This window comes from Anabrus simplex, chromosome 2 (assembly GCF_040414725.1).
Source record: "Anabrus simplex isolate iqAnaSimp1 chromosome 2, ASM4041472v1, whole genome shotgun sequence".
In the NCBI taxonomy this organism is placed as follows: Eukaryota; Metazoa; Arthropoda; class Insecta; order Orthoptera; family Tettigoniidae; genus Anabrus; species Anabrus simplex.
In genome coordinates, this window is record NC_090266.1 from 837,347,886 (window position 1) to 837,366,036 (window position 18,151).

Here is an 18,151-nt window from a genome sequence, read left to right on the forward strand (position 1 = left end):
GCAAAATACAGGGTCGAAGAGGTGTCGGGAGGAGGCGAACATCATGGCTTGGAAACATCAAAGAATGGACTGGAATTCACAGTGTTGAAAGACTTTTCCACCTAGCAAGAGATCGTACTGCATTCGCCACAGTGATCGCCAACGTCAGGGGGACCTGATACGGTACTATGAAGAAGAAGATAACTATGGTGTGATTTAGAAATGATGTTTAAGTGTTGAGTTAAGAATGTTTTCTTTGGTAATAATGTATAAGGAGGAGAAATATATAGTTGATCGGTACATGTAAAATCAATGAGAATGGAATAATAAGAGAAATATGGGATGATTCATAATAAGAGAAAGCGTACTACGAATTGAGATATATTATTGTCCATGAACATACATATGTAATGTGTAGAGGAATTGTGTGTGTCCTATGATATTTATATGTTGGGGGTAATGTCAACATCAGGTTGTTCAAGTAATGTTAGGGTCATCCATATCCATGTGAGAAAGTTATTACTGCGTATGAGATACGGTTTAGGGAGATAGATGAATTTATTAACAGATAAGTCCTCTGTTTATGGGAATGATATCTATATGATGAAAGTACAGTGTTTTACTTTTCTTTTTTTCTTTTTTTTTTTACAATGCACCACATCGCACTGACACAGATAAACAATGATGGGATAGGAAAGTGCTAGGAGTGGGAAGGAAGCAGCCATAGCCTTCATTAAGGCACATAAAATCATCTTCAGGGCTGCCAACAGTGGGGTTCAAACCCACTCACTATCTGCTGAATGCAAGCTCACGTCTGCGCCCCTAACCGCATGGCTATCTCACTCGGTATGAAAGTACAACTTTTCTTTATAGGAAATATGTTCATCAGAGAATGTGAATGAGATGGTAGAAATATTTGAACATCTTGAATCCATTATTTATGTTGCTTATTGTTCTGCAGACCCATTCTTTTTATTTCAGGTAGTGGTGTGTGATATACTGTTTTTCTTGTGTTCTTATTAGATTTAATTTTGAGGTTATAAATTACTTAATATTTCATGAGTAGGAAAGCTGTAGTACTGCAAGTGATATGTAATTACTTATTGTCATTGTTGTTGTTTTATTATTTGAATATCCACACACCGTTATTTAGGTTGTGTTCCTACTCAAGTTATGTGAGGATAATTTATAATTTAGCTTGTTGCTTCTTGTTTAAAGGGTCCTAACATCTAAGGTCATCGGCTCAATTTATAATTTAGCAAGTATAGTTTGAAATGATGTTGAGTTATTTAAAAGATGAATGATACAAAGGGAAAGCAAGGCTTCGAACACACTGGAGGCACGCTTGTGCAAGTAATTTGGTGGCGCGCGCGTGCGCAAGCTGGCATAAACAGCAATGTGCTCACACTAAATACAAGCAGGTGGAAGTTAATTATTATGACCAGGTCAGTCGAAATGGAGATGTCAGATGATGAGGGCATTGTTTTGGAAAATGGTGTTCTAAAGTTTTTATTTTTGGATGAGCAGGAAATCAGGGAAGTGTGGGTGAACGAATATTTTTTAGACAGAGAGGAAGATGGAGAGTATGCACGAATATTCAACGATTCGCTTAGACAGCCTGATAAGTTTTTTGAATATTCAGAATGATACCAGACACTTTCTGCTATATACTGGACAAAATCACACCTAGAATAAGGAGGCAATCTAATTTCTGAAAGTGTGTATCACCTGAAGAGCTCCAAAACACTACACTGTCACTACATTGATGGTCAGAAATCAACTGAGATCACGCACGCTTGCAACTACAAAACAAATATTTTTGTTTCAAAGTTGGGTTGGATCAAGCTTGCGCAAGCGTGCACCTGCTTGTGGCGGGCAATGTGAGCGGCGATGGACAAGTCACCACTTGTTTCTGTTGCTCTCCTGCAGACTTTGTTTATATGTGCACGCTTGTGCACGCGCGCACCACCAAATTACTTGCACAAGCGTGCCTGCAATGTGATCGAAGCCTAAAGAGGGTCCAAAGAATTAAAAGTAAATATTGCATGAAAACTGATAAATCAAGTGACTGCATATTTTAAAAATTAATTTAATTTAATAATTGTTTTGTGAATAACTTAACTGAGTTTCAAAATTATTATTTTTTATAGATTAATATCAGATAAGCTGCAAAAGACAATGTTATTGTGGATTTGAATACCAGTAATACCTTTGCTGCTTGGTTGATGACATATTTATGAAAATCACATATACCGGTTTATCATTGCCTAGAGAGCAAGAATAACTATCCGATATTACAGAATACAGCTTACTTGTTTCATACATGTATGGTCGATTGGTCAATGTCAATCGAGGTTGTGTTTATTTTAGAACTTGAATCATTTAATTAAAATTTTGGATACTTCCTCAAGTATGTCAATTTACCTCACTCAGTAAACAATGCTATAACCACTTTGCAAATATGTTATACTAGCATTTGTATCTGTTCTTCACATGGAAATTTGCAGTGGATTACATGTTTCCATCAGGAATTGATGCGAAGTAACATGGCTCTAATCACACCTTTAATGAGACATGTTAAAATGATACTTTCTTACGACAGCGCGTGGCAGTAACATGAAATATGATGAAGCTGAACAAAGTCAAGAGAGAATGAGGACGATTTCCAAATTTATTGTACGGTACAGTTCCTGGTTCAAAGTTGTGTGAAATTCTCTGTGGTTCTCAGGTTGCACATTGTATCACTGACCATTGGCGTAACACTCTGGCGTTGATAATACCTGCCCTATCGGAAAGAGTAAAATGGCTCTTTAGCTTTTCCCATTACTCACCTTCAAGTGACATGCACGACATGTTCCACGGGACTTGGACTAAAAATTCAATTTTTCATAATCATCTGTGTTATTATCTGTCGTACGATAAATACGTACAATGCATAAAGAAACAGAAATAACATATTCTTAAATGTTTGTTATATAAAGTCTTTTGACAGACCCAATGTTAATGAAAATATTCAAGAATAATCATTCTACAAATACCAACTCCATGTGATTATCACATGCACCTGATAACACAATCCTGAGTGAGTAGATTCCAAATAAATAGTTTGGTTGAAATAAGTCCAGCCAGTTTTCCACTTCTAGTAATATACAAACAGATAGATAGCCAGGCAAACAGACAGGCAGACTGATACCAAAAGGAAAAATTCTACCTTATGTTTCTTCGGTGTTCAGTTACATTAGGTGGGGTTAATTTTCAAGCCGGGCGAAATTTTATACTTCCTTTGATTTTCTTCCTTTATGGATCTATCAAATAAATGTAAGTCTGCGAGGGTGTTAGTTACTGTCTACAAAGCATGAAGCCCATAGAAAATAGTATTTTTCTCAGTCATTTAAAGATTAAGAGTTATGTACATCACAAAAATTATTTTAAATAAAGTGGCATTTCATATATAGTCCGCGGACTTTACATATAATCAATAGTGTAAGAGAAACAGAAAAAATAAAGAAGAAAGCTTCTTTTGTCTTTCAATAAACCTGCTGCTGTCTATTCGGTGATTTTTAAATGACATGCATATCAGAACCTGCTCTTGAATGAGTAGGCTCTAAATATGAAGTTTGGTAGAGATATCATCAATAGTGTAAAAGAAAATTTAAAAAAAATCTTGTATGATATTTCTTTTTTTGCTAGGGGTTTTACGTTGCACCGACACAGATAGGTCTTATGGCGAAGATGGGATAGGAATGGCAGAGGAGTTGGAAGGAAACGGCCATGGCCTTAATTAAGGTACAGCCCCAGCAGTTGCCTGGTGTGAAATTGGGAAACCACAGAAAACTATCTTCAGGGCTGCCGATAGTGGGATTTGAACCTACTATCTCCCGGATGCAAGCTCACAGCCGCGCGCCTCTACGCGCACGACCAACTCGCCCGGTATGATATTCCTATATATCCCCAGTGTGTTAGGTGAGTTTTAAATGATATGCATATCGAAACCTGCTCCTGAATGAGTTGGCTCTAAATACAAAATCTGGTCGAGATCTATTCAACCGTTTCCCTGTGATGGTGGAACAAACAAACAGACACGAAAGCTAAAAACCACTCATACGGTCTTGAGTTGACCTAAAACAGATAAATATATCAAAATAAGCCAAAATGAATTAAATTACAGACAGCGGACCCCTACAATTTTATTTATAAGATATAAGAAAACCCATCAAACTATCACAGTCCTGGAGTAGGTCTTGTATGACCTATTTACTGCATTGACCCAGGCAGAAATCATACTTGAAAATGGATATGTAAGCAAAGGGTTTAGTATGTATACAAATATTTTCTCTTAGCTAGTGTCTCCAATTAAAAATAAACTAGCACTGGGGTATTATAGCTGAGTGGCATCATCACTGGCTCTACCCAATGTGGCCATGCTTCAAATACTGGCCAAATCATGTGGGATTTTTGAAATGAAAAGTCGCATCTGCATGGTTCAGATTCCATGTAAAACTAGAGTTCTTGTTGCTATGATCACGATAATCTACAGGCATGTAAAATTAATTTTTAAAAAATAGATTTCTTGAAAAATAGCATGAAGTAAAAGGAATATCATGTCAGCAACTGATAACTTTTGTAAGTGTGATGATATGCAGAACCTGAAAAATGTTGTAGTCTCTGGAACTGAAGTAGCAGCAAGCATGAAGATGACAAATTTATTAACTGTTGTTTTACTAATACTGAAGTTTATAATGTAATTCGTACGTAAATCTTGAAAACTGCTTCATTGCAACCCAAATGAACTGTAATTTATTCTTATTTTCATCAATTCATTTCTGCTATTACCGGTACTAGATGACACTAAAAAGCAGGGATGAATATATTTCCTTCAACGTGAAAACCCAGCAGACAACCTGTAGAGGTAAGAATGCCAAATGGTGATTATGATGATGATTAAGAAAATCTAGCTCAAAAAACTGTAGGTGGCACCAAGTATTCTGCCATCCTATGAAAGAATAATTGCTGCTTGACAGGGATCTTATACTACTTCTAACTCTTAGAAGATTGTTGGTGGAATTTATTAAGTGTTCTCAGCAATGAATCAAGTTAATCTACCATGTACACACTTTTCCACAAAAATGAAGTCAAATAATTAAAGTTAATGTACTATGCAGTGGACGGCAACACTATTTATCTCTCTGTCTACTTTTTGTCACCTGTCCATTTTCTACACGTAGCAAACAAGCAGTGGCATTAGGTCCAATGTTAACTTGCTTTTAAGTAGACAAATACCCTGAAATGCCAAGTCTTTTAGATAATATTTCATACGCCTCCAAATTCATCTGCACTTTCACTTTTCAATGGTGAAACCAATCGAGAACTCTCCTGGATTTGTAATATTTTAAGAAAAATTATTATTTATCCTTCCACAGATCAACTGCCAGCTAATCCATTTATATCACACAACATAATTTGCAACATTAAAATTATTCTTCAGAACACCAAGTATTTTGGTATGCATTTGCTTTATGGACAAAGTCAACAATGCTGTTTAGGAACCATTGCTGCATTATTCATAGACTGCCACAGAGTTTTCTGTGTTGAACAGATTCTTTCCCATGCCCTATTATGGATACTTTTTTTTTTTTAGTTCAGTACACTTCAGTTCTACCAAATAATGTTGTTAGGTAATTAATTAAAGTAACTAAATCATTAATCAATGTTCATATATTAATTAATTTCACTCAATTAGTGTTGCGTTTTTAAAACAAACTTGTCTTTGTGTGTCTATATTTAAAATATTCTGTGCAAGACCAGTTGACAGTTGTGAACTACAGGTACAAAAATTACATTGGAACATTCTTCATAAATCTTTGGGGTTAGTGAAGGAGAGGCACCCTTTTCAACATTGCTGGCAGATACATATTAAACATATGTTCTTGAATGCACAATTAACCATCAAGTACAAGACAGAATCACTGGGATGTATTCTCAATCCATTGTTTAAGACATAGGAAGACAATGGGCATCGCTCATGTCACAGTACTTCATTTTGAATAGAAGTTTAGAGTTAAATTTTAACAGAAATATTCTCTCATCTAAATATCAGGGCCCAATACACATTTCAATGAATAAACATCACAATGTTTTATAGTAATATCCATTAGTAAATGGACCCACAGTAACAGCACGTGATGAGTACTGGAAAAAGTGTCCATTGCTGGAGACCAATTGCTGACCAAACAATGTAAACATTCTGAATACATTCTATTCAAATTGTTCAGCAGCTGAACTTCAGCAAAGAAGACATTTCCATTTATACAGGTTCAGAAATAACTATTCATATTCACAAGCATCAACATTTCATTATTAATAAAAGGGCATCATATTTTATAAATTCAGAAATACAAAGCTGGACCATGAGTGCAAAAGGTCAGCTTCTGCTATACCTCCTTAGTACTTCTTGCACTTTTAACAAACAGAGATGAATAATTTCTGAACACATTTGTCAGCTACAGAAGATAAATACATCTAGAAAATAAAGAATGTACTGTAGACCATACTGAGAAAGTTTGATTTATTTTCAACATAGGCTGTGCTTAAACAGTTCTAACAGATTATTATTTACTGTATCAGCTGCAACCACAAAATGCAAAGGTAGTAGGAACAACATACATATTGCCATGGTGACTACAATTTATCCACTGGCAATTTAGGTTTCCTCTTGCATAATCTACCACAATTTGCTTGGAAAAAGTACTTAAGATTTCTCATTATAGCATTGTTAGCATATACTCATTTCCCTAGGCAGCTTAGAAGGGAGACAATGCTTTCCAGTTCTTTGGTGTCATGCTACACCTGATGCCAAATCTTGCTCACATAAACAGAATTTAGTTTAACACTGTTCTAACATAGATTATCATTTACTGATATATTTAACATTTGTAATTACTCATATTAATATAAAGAAAAAAATGTTAACACACATACTTGATTAATGTGCACAGAGCATTTTGGAATGACTTCACGACGTTGTCGTGACATCAAATCCAGGAGCTGGTTCACTAGGAATGATGGTGGTAGAGCACTGACACCACCCCGTGGGATGTTGATCAACTCACGACAAATCGGGCAGCGGAATGAGCCAGTATCTCTTGTCTGAGAAGCAGCAATGCGAGTTAGACAGTGTAGGCAAACAGTGTGCGAGCATGGCAGCAACTTTGGTGTATGTTCACCGCCATCATACATACCTGCAACAGAAAATATATTCTGTCTTAATTCCCAGCTGAAGTATATGGTAATAACTAAGCCTAATAATAGTCATTGTGAAGAACACACTATCTAAAAATCTTGGGAAAAAGGAAAGGAATATACACAAGGACATGTTATAAGTAGTGGGAAGGAACAAACATAAAAGATCAAGTCATATACAGAAAGATAGGAATATGAAAAGGAATGCAAAATAGGTAGGATAAACATAATGGCAGGTCAGTGTGTGAAGAAGGAGCAACATAAAGAAGAGACAAGGACAAATATCAAACTACTAATGGACAAGGATAATCTCAAAATCTTCAACTAGATGGACTCTCTACTCATTAATTCTAGTTCCTCTCCTTCCATTCCTTCTCAGTCTGCAATAAGCTTGTTCCTGCTTCCTAGCTTCAACAATGAGGTGGGTATCAGCACTCACTGTGGGGGCTACATAGACAGATCTTCATTCTCGATGTGGGAAGTGTAGTATAAGACAGGAAAAGGGAAGAAAGATAAAGATATCAGGCGGTTAAAGACTAGGGACACATAACAAACACTGAAGAAGGAAAAGATCCCAATGGGTCAATACAACGAATGGAAGGGAACACATAATGGGATAAACGCATTGACAAGAGTGAGAACAAAGAAAGGAGACTAGGTCAAACATGAAAATACAAAAGGACAAGATAACTTCCACATCTTCATACACAATGCAGTCTTCAAATATATGGACTCCTACCTCATCATTATCCGTTCTTCTAGCCATGTTTTATCAACCCCCTATGCTTTGTATGTCATATGCTAAATAAGAATAAATAAAATCAGCCCCCAGTAAGATCATTCCGTTTGTATAGTTTTCTCCTCACCCTAAATTTTCCACTTTGAGACTGAATATTTCTGAAGAACCATCCCATCAATTAGTATTGATGTGCGATCTCATGGTGAAGCTGGCAAGCAGAAATTAGCTCACATTCTCTTGTTTCTTATTTTCTCATGTTTGTAATAACATATTTCTCCACTAGATGGATTTGTGACCTCCTGTGGTTTGGATTAAATGTAAAACTGGAGGTCATGTGGCTATGATCACAATATCAACACTTGCATTGCTTTACAATATATAGAGGCAGGATATGTCAAATAGTTTTAAACATAACTTGTTTTTCAATCTGTCAAAACATGCAATATAAAAGTTAGAACACTATAACATACATGTTCCATTATACAAGAACATCATCGGATTCTATCAAATCACTTTTAACCATGCATATATATGAACAATATTGTTTATGTTGCATACACTTGGCAATCATTGTGAATTGTGTGGGACCATTATGTAGGTTGTTATTTTATCACTAAATATGAAGTCATACAAGGCCCTCTTAAAATTTTTACTGCATATTTATTTCTTCCAAAGTCATAACCATTCATTCCAATACTCGCCAGAACAAATATATTACAGCCATGTAGCACTTCCTCCTCTCTTTGCTGAACAAAATTGTTACCCTTCCACCTTCCCCTTAATCCCTGCAAACAATTATACTAGTTAGCCATAACCTAAGTAAGGGACCTAGAATCAGTCCAGAAGTGGGTACTACAAGTAAAGGACATAAAACTGATTTAAGATAAGTACTAAAAACTTTCTCAAAGTTACTAAAATGTAAACAGACTTCTACATTCATAGTTTATCTCACTTGTTGATAATATCACTAATTCACAATCACTGACCACTTTATGCAATGTAAACTATATTGTACATACATAATATACAAGATTAAAAGTGATTTGATAGAATCGGAAGATGTCCTCGTAGAAAGAAACATGTCATTCTTCTTATTACCGGTACTGTTCATTTTTCACAGGTATGTTATAGTGTACTAAGTGCTATTTTTCATGATTAGACAGACTGAAAAACCTATGTTATGTTAATAAATCGACACTGAAAAAATTGCTTCCTTATTAACAAAAAAATATTTTTAAACATGGTTAACATAATCAATCAATCACTACCGGTACTGATCTGCATTTACGGCAGTCGCCCAGGTGGCAGATTACGATCTGTTGTTTTCCTAATATATAAGTACATAACACAAATGGTTTACATAATACCATATTTCCTCCAGTATGTCCGGCTCCATGGCTAAATGGTTAGCGTGCTGGGCTTTGGCCACAGGGGTCCCGGGTTTGATTCCCGACAGGGTCGGGAATTTTAATTCCGCTGGCGCAGGGGCTGGGTGTATGTGACGTCTTCATCATCATTTCATCCTCATCATGACGCGCAGGTCGTCAGCGGGCATCAAATCAAAAGACCTGCACATGTCCTCGGACACTCCTGGCACTAAAACCCATACGCCATTTCATTTCATTTCCTCTAGTATTGTACAAATGTAACTATTCATGTATCCTGTTTTACTTGTAGTGCCCACTTCAGACCTGATTCTAAAAAGGATAAATAAGTCCAAAACAAAAGTGATAGAGTGCAGTCGAACGAAGTCAGGTGTTGTTCAGGAGTCAGTAGCAGTTTAAGAATGAAAGAACATCAAGTAAGCGGTAATAAGTTCTTGAAACTGGCAGATATCTACAATAATTGTTAGTCCGAAAGTATAAAACTAATCTGTAGTTCAATGTTTACATAAAACAGGCGATAAAGGAAATCAAAGAGGAATTTGGAAAGGGAATCACAATCCAAGGAGACTTCATTTCAGGGAGTAAAAACTGTACAATTAAGAAATAGTTCATCTATACTGACTGAAATAAATGAAATGTATGGTTCTACAGGACATCATTATATTGCACCCTTCTTCTTCTTAATCTGTTTACCTTCCAGGGTTGGCTTTTCCCTCGGACTCAGCGAGGGATCCCACCTCTACCGCCTCAAGGGCAGTGTCCTGGAGCTTCAGACTCTGGGTCGGGGGATACAACTGGGGAGGATGACCAGTACCTCGCCCAGGTGGCCTCACCTGCTATGCTGAACAGGGGCCTTGCTGGGGGATGGGGAAGATTGGAAGGGATAGGCAAGGAAGAGGGAAGGAAGCGGCCGTGGCCTTAAGTTAGGTACCATTCCGGCATTTGCCTGGAGGAGAAGTGGGAAAGCACGGAAAACCACTTCCAGGATGGCTGAGGTGGGAATCGAACCCACCTCTACTCAGTTGACCTCCCGAGGCTGAGTGGACCCCGTTCCATCCCTCGTACCACTTTTTCAAATTTCGTGGCAGAGCCGGGAATCGAACCCGGGCCTCCGGGGGTGGCAGCTAATCACACTAACCACTACACCACACAGGATATTGTGCCCTAAGAATTTTAAGTAGAAATATTACAGGAGGCCCATGTCAATTGTAATAGGAAGCTCGAGATTTTATATATATCCAAGGCGACATGTGGCAAAGAGGGGTGGCTACCTTCATTCACGCGCGATGATACGTGACGTTATCCGCACGTGTTGAATGTGGAAGGATACAGAAGAAAGTTTAGGTTGAATAAATATATTTAAATAAAATAATTAGTGGTGAACGCAGAATAACGAGGGTCCTGCATTTATCTATAAGACACTTGGGCTTTAGTAAGACGGATTTGAGACTGCTAAGCCATTTCGATGGATTATTTCAGAATGGCGCGCGTGTCTATGTTACCCACGCTAAGTCTACAGAAAAAAGGGCCTATCAAATGAGGTCATTTAACCGGTTAATTTAATGAGAATAAATTTTAAATGTTCATGAACACTACTGCTAACGAGTTAACAAGTATGTGGTTACATCAAAAACTCTTTTAAATACAGTTCATTTAAGTCGGAAAAGTTACGCAAGTTTTCTTGGCGGCAAAGGGAAAATGCCTGGAGAGAGGGGGTAACGTCTATAAATAAGAAGGGACGCCATGTTGAAACCCCCTGCATTTGTATCATTGAAGCTTAAAAGAGAGGGTTGAACTGTGCAAGTAAATCGTTCGTCAAAAGAAGACTAAGTACCACAAACCTAGATTCTACCGATGTGGCTGGGTCTTGACTCCATGTGGAGATAGTTTTTTTGAGCATAAGTAATTTGATACATTGGACGGTCAAGTTGCCGAAGTAGCTTTGGTAAAATTTGTAACATTGTGAATAAAAGTAATTCGTGTGCGGATAATAAATACAATTTGTCGAGTGCGATCAACGAAGACGACGAGTGAAAGGGCATTTATTTTCTTTTATGCTTTATTTCCAGGAAACACGAAGAAAATTCTATGTACAGCCAGAAATGTAAAAATGGCTAAATAAATGACGGAGTGTCAGAGGTGAGCCCAAAGATGGACGTTGACGTAACCTAAGGTAGGTGACATACCATCTTACCGCCTACTATATCTTGTTTTATGATGTCAAACTTATATGTATTTGAAATGGGTATTTATGACGCAGTTGGTCACCCATATGTTTTTGTGAATGTTAGAAATATGACGAAAGGACATTGGTTTTATATTCTGCTTGGATAAAATTTTAAAGTATTGCGAGTGCGTGTAATATTGTAAAAGTTATTAATGAGGGTTTCGAAGTGATTATAACGTCCAAAGTAGAACGTCATTTCCGTGAATTTATTGCCTATATTTTGTGAAGTCAAATTAAGATATTTATTCGACGTAAAATTTTTCTGTTGGAATTTTGATGGAATTGGTGCAAAAGGATCCGTGGTTACCCATTTTCAATCGGGTGGAAGCGCTGTATGTAGTGTTGAGTAATGCAGATCGGTGAATTTTGTCACGAAGTGTAACGTTATTAATGTCCGTTTAAACTAGGTCTATATGACAATAAATAACAGTAAAATTTGTCTGTCAATTTTTGTGAAAATCCAAGTTTTAAAATACGAGATCATTTTATGCGAGGTTGTTCATTATTAAAGTATTTGTGCGTATTATGCGTCGTTGATTCTAGTAAGGATTTTTATTCCAGTTCTTTTGTCAGTGAGAGTTGTCCAGTTGAAGGCAAGAGGTTAGATTTGTCGTATGAGTTGAGATGGGATTTGCGAATCAGGTGACTTGAAGCCTGTAGTGAACCCGGGACTTTGGTGTGTGCCCGAGGAAGATTTTATAACGTTTGGGATGGAAAGTAGAGTGCGTGAATCCACGCCGGTATTAATTTGCGACGTGTACAAGTATTGTAGGACATTTAAAAGTAAATCTATGTGCATATTTGTTTGGTCAGAATATCGTATTTTGTTCTATTTTGCGAAGTCGAAGGGGTTCATTCTTAGAAGCAAGTCAAGCGTGGCGAAAGACATGTGTTTCATATTAAAACTGACAGACAGGGGGAGGGTCGTTTGTATGCAATGCCGCCAGCTGATCGGAGTTCGCCGCTCGGATAACGGAGTTGTGCGCTTGCTACGGGTAAAAATAAAACTGCATTCTTGGCAACGGAGATCATTATTTGCGAGAACTAGTTGAAAATATCATCCGGAAATAACGTGTAGGTTATTAGATACTGTGAATTTGTTTAATTGAGATCGTAATGTATATTTGAAACCATGAAGTTAGAGCATAATGAGCGAGGTTAGCCAATTTCAGGGTTGTCCAAAATATAGAGTGGTGGTAGTGATGATTGTTTGTGTGTGAGGAGTGCACAAAACTTTATGGAATGTTATGACAATATATGACATCGTAATAGGCTTACATTGTACGGCGAGTTATTTATGGTTTTGTACTTAATTATTAGGGTTATCCAAGTATCAATAATGGTTAGTATTAGATTAGATTAAAGTGTGATGTCATGAAACAAAATATAATACTGGAAGTAAATGATGTAAATTTTTTCCAGCTGCACGATAACAACAGATGATAAACATGAGTGAATTAAAATTTAATTCCATCAAATTTTGAGTAGGGACTTGTGAAAGAAACCATTCGTCCGTGGAGATGGAATTTGTTGTTAATTAAGATTTCATTAAATCATTTAAATTTATTTAATTATTAAATTCAATGAAAACCGTATTTGTGAAATCAATTTAAACCAAGCGAATAACTTGAAGATGCATTCTGGAAATCTTAGTTTAATTTTCTGGGAATATTTAAATGTTAACGTAACGATTAAGGGGACATATCCAAAGGTAATGGATTTTACTGCCACAAAATATTGTGAGCGTTGTTGTTGTTGCATTATTTGACTTTGATTGATTGAGCAGTAAATGTGCTGGGATTAGTAAAGTGGAAACTTTGGTTATCAACCGATGTAACTTAATTGTGTTTAGCCTTCAGCTTAGAAACTTGGATGGTCATGAGGTCATCAACCTCAGGGACTTAAAACAGGGCCATGTGGCACTGTAGCATCATTTACCTTGCGGTCATCATCCACAATGACTTTAAAGTAACTTAGAAGTTTAGAGGTCGTTCCATGACATAGTCGCAGGTCACATTGATTCAATTAAGGGTTCATGCCGTACAACCACTGTGTGGCACACATCGATTGGACTGCGTTAATTATACCCAGAATCCAGAGCTCGTGTTACGAGGGCTGGACCATCAAGAATCATTATGATGGAACATGTAGTCTCACATGGAAGCCAAATTTAAGGATTTCCAGACTTTCCTTTCTTTATTTAATAATTGAGACAATGGTTTCTAGTAAGGATGCCCACCAGGCAGTTAAGTCAAAGGCTCAAACCAGCGTTCGGCCCCTCTGTGTAAAAATGGTTGTTGTGTTAAGTGGACAAGATAGAGTCCGAATTATACATGGATTTCAAATTATTAGTTTCTTCAGTAAAATTTTCTAAAATAAAATACAAATATTTTAGGAATAGACCTTTCATTTGAGTAGATAGATTAGGATTACTGAACCCTAACTTTTACCTCAGCAAGTGACGAAGAACCCGAAACGACCCATGAGACAGATCTCATGAAAACTGCTGATAGGTAAGGAAGGTAGGTATCCTTCATAGTGGACCAAAGGGTTCAATATGCTGCAACACGCTGTATCACTTTACCAATCATTAATTTACATTGTATCCATTTGGCTTCAGAAGAAATGTAGGAACACGTGAAGCAATCCTGGCTTTATGTATGATCGTAGAAGACGTAGGTGGAGTTCGTAGATCTAGAAAATGCATTCATATAATTTTGACTGGACCAAGCCATTTGAGATTCTGAAGGTGATCCGGATCAAATACTGAGATCGAAGAATTATCTACAATCTTTATAAAAATCAGTCTGCGGTGATAAAAATCGGTGGCTTTGAAACAGAAGCAACAATACAGAAAGGAGTTAAGGCAAGACTGCAGTTTGTCGACTCTCCTTTTCAATGATAACATAGAACAGGCGATAAAGGAAAACAAAACCCTGAGATTTGCTGATGACATTGTTGTTTTATGTGAGACTGCAGCAGATCTGGAGAAATTGCTGAATGATATGGACAGAGCCTTGGAGAAGGAGTACATTATTAAAATAACTAAGTCCAAAACAAAAGTAAATAGAGTGCAGTCGAACGAAGTCAGGTGATGCAGGATATATTATATTAGGAAATGAAGCGTAGATGAATATTGTTACTTGGGTAGTACTGATTGCAGAAGTGAGGAGGACATAAAATGCAGACTAGCACAAGCAAAGAAGGATTTCATACAAAATAAATTGCTCATTTCGAACACTGATATAGGAATTAGATGTTTTTGAAGACTTTCTTCTGGAGCGAGACATTGTATGGAAGTGAAACATAGATGATAACTAGCTCAGAAATAAAGAAAATATAAGCTTTCGAAATGTGGTGTTACAGAGGAATGCTGACGGTGAGATGGATAGATCGAATGTTTTTACATCGCACCGACACAGATAGATACGGAATCAAATTGGAGAGAGGAGATCGATTTGGCTAAATTTAACGAGAAGACACTCAGGACTTGTTCAGTTGATTTTTGAGGGAAGTGTAGGCGGTAAGAACGGTAGGGGTAGACCATGATGACAATCAGATTAGAGTAGATGTAGGATGCACTAGTTACGTAGAAATGAAAAGGTAAGCACAGGATAGGCTGACAGGGACAGCTGTATCAAACCAGTCAATGGACTGATGACTCAAACAACAACATTTTAATCAAGTTCTATTGACCAGCTGACCGCATATACTACGCACTCTGGTTCTTAAGCTCGAATCATCAGGACAAGAAAGTCCCGAGATACAGGCCTACGCAAGTTAAGTTAATACAAGTTCACTACTGCGTGTTTCTGAGCGGGAGGTAGTGTGATATATTGTAGGCGAATATATTTAGACGAACACAAACACTCTGCCCCCGAGCCAGAGGAATTAACCACACACACACACACACACACACACACACACACACACACAGAGAGAGAGAGAGAGAGAGAGATCCATCACTTTATGGTATGCTCGAATATCTATATACATAAAACTAGCAAGATGCCCGTGCTTCGCTACGGTATTATACTGAAATTTATAATTGAATGCTTAACATTTTATATATAATCCGCCAAAATTCGCGATCTGACGGCGAAGTTCCTCCCATTTTTCAATCTTTATTTCCAGCAATCGATTTAGTACTTCCCGTGCTAGCTCCAGGTATTCCGCCCGGCCAGTTGGGTCCCTAAATCTTTGCAAATCTTTTCCTATAAGCATTCTGAATATGGATCAAATCCTTGAGGAGATCCGGCGTGTTGTATTCTTGGGTGCCTTGGCGGTACTGAACCCGCGGTCGGACTGCATTCGTTGTCATTACCCGGCCAGGACCCGTTTCCAGCGCTGTCCGCACATTTTGACGACGGTCCAGAACATTATTATTATTATTATTATTATTATTATTATTATTATTATTATTATTATTATTATTATTATTATTATTATTATTATTATTATGAATGATGTCCTGGACCATGCAGCATGTTGCAAGACCGCTACATGGCGGTAAATTACATCTGCTGCCATTGTCATTGCTGACAAAGTGACCAGCACCATTGTCGCGCGTTGGCAAGTGCGCGGGATTTCTGGCGATACGAATGGTATACTTCCGTGCATTATTGACCTTATTATAAAGGTGAACAATTGCATGGCGAATATCATTCCTATCGTTTATTTCAAATGTGTTTAAAATTTTATTATTATGCCAGGAGAAGCTACTGTAATCTAACTCTAGTTCTCCAAAGGAAAAGAAGGCTCTTGCTATTTGCTACTTGCTATTACGTCGCACAGACACAGAAAGGTCATATGGCGACGATGGTACAGGAAAGGCCTAGGAATACGAAGGAAGCGGCCGTGGCCTTAATTAAGGTACAGCCCCAGCATTTGCCTGGTGTGAAAATGGGAAACCACGGAAAACCATCTTCAGGGCTGCTGACAGTGGGGTTCGAACCCACTATCTCCCGGATGCGAGCTCACAGCTGGGCGCTCCTAACCGCACGGCCAACTCGCCCGGTAAAATGGCTCTTTAAAACGAAACCAGCAAAGATTTAAAATGATCGGTTTATGATTTGAATAAGTACATTATGAACAGTAAAATCAGATGGTCCGAACTCCTTTTTCACCCCACTGTAAGTTGATTTACCCCTCCCCGCAAAAGAAAGAAAGGCGTGTTTCTTTATGCCTAAAGGAGATTCCAAATACCAATGTTCACGTCTGTTACCTTCAGTTTTGAGATATAAGTATCCCCATAACAAGAATTCACTTTTTTCACTTCCTTTCACTTCCTTCACCTTAAGTGAACTTTCCGGCAAAAAATACGTGTTTCTTTAATAGTAAAGGATTTTCTAAATATCAATTATCACGACTCTAATATCTTCAGTTTTTGAGATATGTGTCCTCATGAAAAGAATGCAACTCCTTTTCATCCCCGCTCCCCAAGATGATTTCCCCCCCAAAACGCGTGTTTCTTTGTTTTTAAAGGAGATCCAAATACCAATTTTCACGTCTGTAACAACATTAGTTTTTATTAGATGGAAGTATCCTCATACAATTAATTCAATTAATTTATCAATTCTTTCACCTCCCCCCATCCCCCCGTTCACTGGATATTCCGAGAATACGTGTTTCTTTACTTTTACAGCAGATTCCAAATACCAATTTTCACGCCTGCATATCTTTCGTTTTTGAAATAATAGTATCTTCATACAAATAATTCAATTCATTTTTCAATCCCCCTCTCCTTTAAGTGGATTTCCGAAAACAAAGTTACGCATTTCTTTATTTTTAAAGGAGATTCCAAATACCAAAATTCAAGTCTGTAACATCTTCAGTTTTATGAGATATCAGTATCCTAATTTAAATAATTCAACCCCAATTTCAGTCACTTTACCCCCCCCCCCAAGTGTTTTTTTCGAAAAAAGTTTCTTCATTTTAATTGGACATAAAAAATACTATATTCACTTCTGTAACATGTTAAGTTTGAGATATACTGTAGAAATGCTCATTTTAAAATTTCACCCCCCTTTTAGTTCACCTTAACTGGAGTTTCCGAAAACAAATCACCTATATTCCTTTATTTCTAAAGTAGACTCTAAATACCAATTTTTACATCTGTAATCTTTTAAAGTTTTGAGATATAGATACACTCATTTTAAAAATTCACCCCCATTTTCAATCGCCCATTAATTGGATTTTCCAAAAACAAAAAATACATGTTTCTTTATTTTTCAAGGAGATTCCAAATACCAATTTTCATGTCTGCAATATCTTCAGTTTCTGAGATACAAGTATCCGCATTAAAGGCATTCAACCCCTTTTCAGCCCTCCTATTTTTTGGTTTTCGGAAAATCCCAATAAGTGTTTTTTATTCTTTAAGGAGATTATAAATACCATTTTTTACATCTAAAGTTTTGAAATATAGATACGACCATTTTAAAAATTCACCCCTTCATCATCCTCCCATTAATTGGATTTTCCAAAAACAAAAAAGTGTTTATTTTTAAAGGAGATCCCAAATACCAATTTTCATGTCTGTAATACCTTCAGTTTCTGAGATATAAGTATCCTCATTAAAGGCAT

At 37.1% G+C, this 18,151-nt stretch overlaps 1 protein-coding gene across 3 annotated transcripts in view; it reads right to left on the reverse strand.

Annotated features, from left to right (window-relative positions):
• Nucleotides 1-18,151, reverse strand: part of LOC136863129 (tripartite motif-containing protein 3) — a 443,103-nt gene that overhangs the window by 76,671 nt on the left and 348,281 nt on the right. For all 3 annotated transcript variants that reach the window (XM_067139471.2, XM_067139472.2, XM_067139474.2), the window contains exon 3: nucleotides 6,958-7,217. In XM_067139471.2, the coding sequence (XP_066995572.2) occupies nucleotides 6,958-7,217 (260 nt within the window). The remainder of the gene's footprint in view (nucleotides 1-6,957; nucleotides 7,218-18,151) is intronic.